Source organism: Eutrigla gurnardus (genome assembly GCF_963514095.1).
Source record: "Eutrigla gurnardus genome assembly, chromosome: 7".
NCBI classification, from domain to species: Eukaryota; Metazoa; Chordata; class Actinopteri; order Perciformes; family Triglidae; genus Eutrigla; species Eutrigla gurnardus.
Window position 1 is genome coordinate 6428089 of NC_139921.1, and position 9482 is coordinate 6437570.

Genomic DNA, 9482 nt, shown 5'->3' on the forward strand with positions numbered 1-9482 from the left:
AATAGTATGACATTAAAATGTCTAATGTCATTATAAAAGTCCTAATATACTATGTGATGAAAAGAAACCCAGTCAGGCCATCGTTCTCCGTTTATTATCATTTAGAGACATTTCTTTCATACACCCTCAACGTTTCCCAGGAACAGGATTTATCATACAGAAGGTAAACTCAACCACGTCAGTATAAATCTCTACTGTTGTCACATGGTGACACTCCTCATTGCAACAAGATCATCTTCTATATATTTACACATTTAAAAAAACAATAAGCCACGATAACGGCATCCCTTCTAAACTGAAAGTATATTCATCAAGTCCTCCTGGACATCCAGGAAGCTGTTTGCATCAGATTGTTTGGTGGTACAATATTAAATGTATAACGAGCACATTCATGCCACATCCATAGAGCCATTCAGCATCACAGCCGTTTCATCCACAAATCTGTCTCCTTCTCCTCACTGGGAACTCATAAAATAACTGTATGGACATTTTGGTTTTAGAAATCACACTGCTGTTTTAGGAAAGTGTGCAAGTGCATCACACAGTTCAGCCTGAAGTACATTTCATGACAGTATGTAGTAGTTATCTCTATTAGGCCCCGCCCCCCGAAGCCAGCCAAGCTGCAGGTTCTCTGGCAGGAAGTGAAAGTCATCAGGTCATCTGGTCCACTCATCCCCTCAAGAGGAACCTCGCCATCGCAGAGAAACGGTGATGTTTACCGGTTGCCATGGTGACAGGCGCGTTGCCGTCAGTGAGCCTGTGAGACGACGGTCTGGCAGCGTGGGCACAGGCAGTCTGCTGAGTCAGCAGTGTAGCGGCGGCACCGCGGGCACCGGGCAGCCGACGTGGGCACCGCCGCGATACTGAAGGGACTGTCCTCACGGATTATACCACCTGATCACACACACACACACACACACACAGAGACACACACAGAGACACACACACAGAGACACACACAGAGACACACACAGAGACACACACACACACAGATCATCACTTAGTCACAGTTTCACCACAGTGGGAAAGACCTTTCTCCCTGCAGACATTTGGATTCATCCATATCGGGTTGTTTGCCTCCACAAGGCAGCAGTTTTTGCTCATGTATTATTTTATTATTTTGGTAGAAACAGCTAATGCAGCTAATGCAGCTAACAGCTAATGCAGCTAACAGCACCCAGACTGCCTGCAGACGTCTGATTGGTTAAAATGAGAAGTCATCTGTGAGGCTTACTAATGAAAAACACATCTGATAGGCTTTCAATACTCATGATTACTCATGTTTTAATGGCTATTGGCTGCTGTTAGGTATTGATCTGACCTCCACCATGACCATGTGTAACTATGAGCATGAACAATGTGAGCCTGTCAGGTGGAAATGCTACGAGGAGCGTCTCCTATGACACGACAGGAACGCTACTATTCCTCCGATCCTGGCTTCATATCACGAGTGTCGGCGTTGCTCACCCTCCAGGTTGATGAGGAAGGTGCCGTGGCTCAGCAGGGCATCTGGGGGCAGGTCGCGGGGCAGCTTGCTGCTCAGGTTGACCCGCGCTACCATCATCAGCTCAGCCAGCTGGGAGCAGGTGGAGGTGGGTTCCTCCTGGAGAGACTGTGGAGGAGGGTTTGGATTTAAACTGTCCCTTTAAACAGATCAGCGATATACACATTTAAGCATTACATGATGTCAAGAGATATTTAGACGTCACAACTGAGCGACTGTGACAGCTGTAGGAGAGGAAGAAGTTCCCAGTGTCTACTAGTGGACTCTCCTGCATCGACTTAAACCCTGCTGACTAACTTTGACTCACCTCCATGAGTTCAAACAGCAAACCGGGTTCTATGGCGACGGTGAGGTCGTACTGAGCTGCATTCTTGCCTGGAATGGACGACAGGAAGGCGTCCCTGATGGCGCAGGCCCCTTCCACCGCCTCCTCCAGGCCCGGCCGCCGCCACACAGAGCTGCTTTTAATCCAGCCGCTCCTGAACAGCGTCTCGCCTTCTGCAGAAACAATCCCAGTTTATGAAGGTTAGCAAGCAAACAAACTATATCCAAAGATGCCCTATGTTATAAGGGATACATGCCGTCGTGTCCCGGTGCGTGGAGATAGACCTCCTCAGCCAGATGTGGCAGGATGGGAGCGATGGATCTGGTCACTCCATCCAGGATCTCCTCTAAGACGGTCTGACACGACCTTCTGCCCAACGAGTCCTCGGGGTCACAGTACAACCTGGTTGAAAGAAATAAAGATAGTCATTTTGTTTTCCACATTCACTGAATCCATTCTTTGAACCTGATCACAACTTCCAAATATTCATACATTTCCAGAGTTTAACCATTAAAATGCCAGTTTGTTTGCCTAAAAATACAATTAATGTCTGTACTTTTTTACTGAATGCTAAGGCGATGTTTTTCCACAGGCAGTGATTGGACATAGGTTTTAATAAATTGCATTGAATACATAATAAAGCAACAATGCACAGGAAAATAACATGTATTTATCTTTTAGGGCAAAACCGAGGAAATGTATGGGGTCAGTTCAGTCTCATTAATAATGAATGCACAGAGAAGGATTCACAAATGTATTTTGTGATTTATATATAAATGACTCTCTTCTCACAAATACATTTCATTTAAATAAATGTAATATAAATCCATAAATATTTGCAATTTTCATCAAAAATGTATTTGTATGTTGTTACATTTATATACAAACTGTTAAACTTGAATTAACAAGACGCTTTTCATTTGTGAACTTGTTTGCATTTGTGCGTGAACTGGTCTGTATTTATTTGTGGATTTTTGAGACTCTCCTGACGTGACTGGATTCACAAATGCATTTTTTTCAACAAGGAACTCTCTGTAGCCAATCAGATGCCTCCCTCGTTTTCAGCCAATCACATGACTGCATTCCCACGAGGGGTACCTCACCATGAGCAGAGCACAGCTTTTTCTCTGCGCATTTTGCGCATTTGCGTTAGCTAACTAGTTAGCCATAATGCTTTTAGACAACGGATCATAAGCTAACTTAGCTAGCATAATATGATCCTACTAACATCAGAAAACATAACCGTAATCGGTAATTTGCTTGCTAAAGCTTACCTGTTGTTAATGCATGCAAAAATAAGTTACAAGCAAACCATAATAACTAATAGGTAAATTGCTTACTACATTGGTTTCAAAGTGTTGACTATAAGAGCTAGCTAACGTTAGCTAGCTAATGGATTTAGCTAGCTACAAACAAGCTAACGTTGGCTAGAGAGAGAATAAAATCACTTTTTAAAATACTTTTTGTTCTTATTTCTTTTACCGAAAAGCAACGCAAAATGTGCAGAGAAAAAGCTGTGCTCTGGCCATGGTGAGGTACCCCTCGTGGGAATGCAGTCATGTGATTGGCTGAAAACGAGGGAGGCATCTGATTGGCTACAGAGAGTTCCTTGTTGAAAAAAATGCATTTGTGAATCCAGCCACGTCAGGAGAGTCTCAAAAATCCACAAATAAATACAGACCAGTTCACGAACAAATGCAAACAAGTTCACAAATGAAAAGCGTCTTGTAAGTTCAAGTTTAACAGTTTGTATATAAATGTAACAAACATACAAATACATACAATACAATACAATATTTGCAATTTTGATGAAAATCTGGAGCTGGAGGGGGGCTGGAGCCGATCCCAGCTATCATTGGGCGAAGGCCGGGTACACCCTGGACAGGACGCCTGTCTATTATATTACATTTATTTAAAATGAAATGTATTTGTGAGAAGAGAGTCATTTATATATAAATCACAAAATACATTTGTGAATCCTTCTCTGTGCATTCATTATTAATGAGACTGAACTGACCCCATAGAAATGGATCAACCTGATGGAAAATAGTAATATAATAGAGAAGCCAGATCTCTAGATAGAATACAATGCATGGCTTTATACTGTAATGGCTGTGAGATCAACCCTTGTGGATTTAACTGGTTTTAATGGGGACATATTTGTCCTTAATGGTTTATTACAGCCGTATAACAGGAGCTCAGTTTGGAATTATAAACCCTCACGTATTCCACATGCATGGACACAAATGACTGAAAAACACAAGGGCTACTGGAAGAACACGAGCCCAGTGAAACCAGCTGTGGTCAGCGTGCTGGGACCAGTCTACCTGTCTTTGATGATGCTGAAGTAAAAGCTGGAGAGGTCTCTGGTGATGAAGGCTTGGAGGACACGGATGGCCCTGCCGGCATCGAACTCACTGTAGGCGTCTGTCACCTGCACACACACACACACACACACACACTTCATTCAGCAGTCATCCCATCCGGACTGAGGTGAACGGGTCAAACATGGTCACACACCTTGATGCTGTACTCGCGGAGCAGGTGCAGCATGTACTGGTCGATGTAGTGCATCTCTTTGGGGTCCACGGTCTGCAGGCGGGGGTCGAAGCCCTGCAGGTTTCCCAGCAGGAACTTCAGCGTGTTCCTCAGCTGACAGGGGAACAGAGTGTGAAGACCTGGAAATGAACAGTCACTAAAGTGCTACGTCCTTCCTGCAGCCGTTACCTTGGCGATGCTGTCTCTGGCTGAGTTGAGTGCTGTGGGTCCGATCTGCACCTCCGAGAAGACGTTGGACTCGGCCACCCACCAGCGCAGCACGTCTGCCCCGTAGGCCGGCGTGCTGGGCTCCTGAAAGGTCAAAGGTCAGAGAAGGTGTAGGTGAAAACCAAAGCTTCGTCCGTCACATGACATGCTACTTCCATCAATTTATTGAGGTGAGGGTCGTCAGTTGAAAGCCTCACGAGCAAATACAATAAATAAAATAAATAAAACGTTCTCTTTAAATAGAGTTGGTGAAGTTAAAGGGTCTGTCCGCTAAACCGCTTCTCCTTCTTGCATTGAAGGAAACATTTTAGTTGTCAAGGTTTTGAAATATCAGCTGAGATGCTACTACGTCTCAGCAGCAGATATATCAAAACCATGGCAACGAAAACCCAAACTATCTGCGTTTTAACCCTGAGCTAAAAAAAATATTTCTTTGTATTTTCGTATTTGATCAAAATCCAACATCAGCTGGTACCAACCAATTTCAACGAATAACATCATGACATCCAGAGACGGCCGTGAGCTCATCTTTTCACCGATCAAATCAAATTCCTCAAATGTTAAGTCCCGCCTTCTGTCCAGTTCACTGAGAATACGTCACCATAGCGACGATAGAAACTCTGGAAATGCTCCTTTGGAGCTCGACCTCGTTAACCTCGTTAACGTCACAGGACAGTTGACCTCACCTTCCCTCCATTAATGACTGTATCAGGATCCACAACGTTGCCCAGAGACTTGGACATCTTCTCTCCTTTCTCAGTGACAGCAAAGCCATGGACCACCAGAGACCTACACACACACACACACACACACACACACACACACACACACACACACACACACACACACACACACACACACACACACACACACACACACACACACACACACACAGAGAGAGAGACACACAGACACACACACACACACACAGAGACAGACACACACACACAGAGACAGACACACACACAGAGACAGACACACACACACACACACACACACACACACACACACACACACACACACACACACACACACACACAGAGAGAGAGAGAGAGAGAGAGAGAGAGAGAGAGAGAGAGAGAGAGAGACACACACACACACACACACACACACACACACACACACACACACACACACACACACACACACACACACACACACACACACACCAGCAGAATCAGGATTTTCTATTCATTTTGTGTTTTATTTTGAATAAACTAATGATCTGGGCCTTGAAATCAGTCATTTCCTATATTTTGTGAACACGCCTGTTGCCTTCGGTGTTATCTGAGCTTAGGGTTAGGGTTAGGGTTAGCCTTCAGAGGTTTACCTTCATGCCTACATTACAAAGTGATGGTGTGTGAAAGAAGTGGGCATTTAGGAGGCATGGGGCGTCTAGTTTGAAAGAAACTATAAACTATAAACCTGACACATATTAGTCAGAATATTTCAGACTCCTGTGCTGAAGTCGCTCTTGAAACATCAAGCAACTATAACCTTAAAGTGGGACTTTGTAAGTAGAGTTGCTGTTTGGTTAAACTGAAACTATTTCAGTAACTCTAAACTAATACACTAGATCAGGTGTGTGTCCTCGGGACTACGATCACTGGTATGCAGCGCCCCCGTATGGATCGGGTGGGCGGGACACTCACTTGTACGGAGCCTTGTTCCGGACGGCGACGCTGGTGAGCAGCGAGGACTGAAACCAGCCTCCGATCTGGTCCTTCCCTTCCACATACGCATCTGCCCGGGAGTCTGACTCTGGAGGGGGAGGGTGGCAGGGAAAAGTAAATCAGATATATTTCTACACTACAGATCAGATAACCGTTAGTTTATTTAAAGACCGTCCCAGAGGAGAGAAACGTCTAGAAAAGACAAGCCAGGGTTAGCGTGGAATCCAGCAACGTATCATGAAACTTAAAGGTGAGGAAACTTAAAGGTGGCCAACGCTTTAGACTCTATAAACATGCCTTGTTTTGTCCATTTTAACTCAAGCTGGTTCATACAGACAGGGCGTCGCAATGACGTCACAGGCACAAAGAACCAAACAAAACCAAGGAAAGAGGTGCAGAGTTTGGGCCAATCCTGGAAGAACAAACAGACCGCCACAGAGAGAAAGAGAGGAGGATAAAAAGATATTCATGCTGCCCGAGTTCTTCCACAGATTCTCCTCACAGCACCATGACGAGTATTTATATTATATTCAGGCACCGGAGAGGAGCCGTGTTGTTCAGCGGTGGAGTGAGGATGAGAACAGATGTCGAGCATCAGAGGACATTTACAAGCTACAGGACGAGGAGCCTGAGAAACAGAGGGAGTGGGAGACGGAGGCAGCCGTGACGGACAGCCGGCCGGCGATCAGACAACCTGAGACCAGAGGTTTACGGAGCGGAGCGGGGAGCCAGCTGAGACGGGACTCTGGCTCCTCAGTGTCCCCCTCCATCTCCTCTGGAAAGGACAACAAGCAAACAGCCACAGTGAACGGGTCCACTCTCTGGTCCTCACAAACAAATGTTCAGATTATGTGTCATGTTCAGTCATAAACATCCACAGAGACACAGCTACGGGAGTCCTGAGAGGCAAGGGACAAGAGAATTATGTGGTTTTCTAAGTTTAATCTCTCCTGTGTTGATGACTGAAGAACAGATAAACATAAAGTTCACCAGGATCATTTTCCAAGTCCCTTTGTTGTTGTAATACTGACTTCAGCCACTAGAGGCTGTTCTAATCCAGACTTAAAGCATTGGTGTTCTCTTCCAAGTGAGTTAATAACCAACATACTGCATGAACCTGGAGGACATGGAGGAATGAGAACCTGGGAACAAACAACATGAACACCTGTGGTTGTGTTTAGAACAGGTCGGTGGTGCATTCAGGCTCTTGTGAACAAAATGAGTATAATAGTGTGTTCAAACCAAATGCTCAGCACATTTAGCACCGCTATTACATTCTACTGATGATGATGAGTTCTACTGATGACACAGTGATCCTGTATGCTGAGGCTGCTCTGCCTTCTAATCCACGTTTGTTTGTGGTCAGCAAACAGCTTTCACTTACAACACACTTTGCTAGGCGACTTAATTAACTGTAAGAAGCTTCTCTGCAATAAAACTAACGAGAGCTGAGAGTTGATTAAGTTGTTTTGAAAGCTGGCAGCCGTTGGAGCTGGAGAATTAACGAGAACAATCCTGATGAGTGGCGACGGACTGGAGCAGTGTGAACGTGAAAAGAGAACATATATGTTCTTATGGAATAATAATAATAATGAGTAGTTTCACCAAACGGACTCGTTGGACTCGTTAACGATCCGTTTAAGAGCAGAGATGGAGTCTGACCTTCTAGTACAGCAGCCCACGAAGCTCCGCTGTCAAACCAGATGTCAAGGACGTCTTCACCACGGACGTAGTCAGTCACCGGACCGGCTTTACTCTGGGGGGACGGAGACACACGGAGACACACACGGACACACACACACACACACACGGACACACACACACACACACACGGACACACACACACACACACACGGACACAGGGACACACACAGACACACACACACACACACACACACAAACACGGACACAGGGACACACGGACACACACACGGACACACACACACGGACACACACACACACATGGACACACACACATGGACACACACACACACACGGACACACACACACACGGACACGGACACGGACACACGGACGGACACACACACACACAGACACACACGGACACACACGGACACACACATGGACAGACACACACACGGACACACACGGACACACACATGGACAGACACACACACGGACACACGGACGGACACACACACCCACAGACACACACGGACAGACACACACACGGACACACAGACACACACGGACACACACGGACACGGACACGGACAGACACACACACACAGACACACGGACACGGACACGGACACACACAGACACACACAGACACACACGGACACACACACACACACACGGACACACACACACACGGACACACACACACACGGACACACACACGGACACACACACGGACACACAGACACAGGGACACACACAGACACACGGACACACACACACGGACACAGGGACACACACACACAGACACACAGACACACACACACACACGGACGGACACACACACACACACACACACACACACACACACACACACACACACACACACACACACACACACACACGGACACACACACACACACACACACACACACACACACACACACACAAAATAATTTAATAATTTGTGATACATTTTGGGTTTGTTTTTTTTGCAATAACTGCAAATTCATCAGTTTTTAAACACCTTCGTGTTAGAAAGGGTCATCCTTTCCCACGACCACATCATCACACACAGTAAACACTTTACCACGACCACATCATCACACACAGTAAACACACCTTCTTGAGGACCTTTTCTGGCAGCAAAGTCTCAACAGGAAGCTCCCACCAGCAGTCGCTGCCCTGTTCTCTGAAGAGCGTGGCTATGTGGGACACCGTGTGTCTGCAGAGACAGGAGGCAGAGGATTACTCTTATGAACATCAAACACTTGACAAAGTATCCTGGGATCACAGAAATGTGGGTATGCCAAACTAAAGGCTGACAAAGACGACTCCCAGTCTCCGAGGAATATTAACCATCCAAAGTGCCAAAATCACACACGAGTTTCTAAAGAAGGAACACTGAAAACTATGAGCTCCAGTGAGTGGCTTGAATCCAGCAGAACGCCTGTGGGGTATTTATCTATATCTTTGCTCTCCAGCAAAGAAAACAAAAGAGGAATGGCAACATTCTCCAGAAACGTGGATCTGGTTTCCTCCATGCCGGGAGGACTGAGTCTCAGGGATCAAA

The 9482-nt window shown here is 45.8% G+C and overlaps 1 protein-coding gene across 2 annotated transcripts in view; it reads right to left on the reverse strand.

The window, feature by feature from the left end:
* Positions 1-78: 78 nt before the first annotated feature.
* The window catches only part of iars2 (isoleucyl-tRNA synthetase 2, mitochondrial), a 14246-nt gene continuing 4842 nt past the window's right edge, over positions 79-9482 (reverse strand). The window contains exons 13-24 of one of the 2 annotated variants that reach the window (XM_084013988.1): positions 9032-9134; positions 7931-8024; positions 6963-7043; positions 6248-6356; positions 5282-5384; positions 4557-4679; positions 4350-4481; positions 4157-4263; positions 2086-2231; positions 1812-2002; positions 1468-1612; positions 79-894 (exon numbers count right to left, since the gene is read on the reverse strand). In XM_084013988.1, coding sequence (XP_083870114.1) covers positions 749-894; positions 1468-1612; positions 1812-2002; positions 2086-2231; positions 4157-4263; positions 4350-4481; positions 4557-4679; positions 5282-5384; positions 6248-6356; positions 6963-7043; positions 7931-8024; positions 9032-9134 — 1480 coding nt within the window. In that variant the 3' untranslated portion in view covers positions 79-748. The remainder of the gene's footprint in view (positions 895-1467; positions 1613-1811; positions 2003-2085; positions 2232-4156; positions 4264-4349; positions 4482-4556; positions 4680-5281; positions 5385-6247; positions 6357-6962; positions 7044-7930; positions 8025-9031; positions 9135-9482) is intronic. The other variant, XM_084013989.1, reaches the window with a different exon arrangement.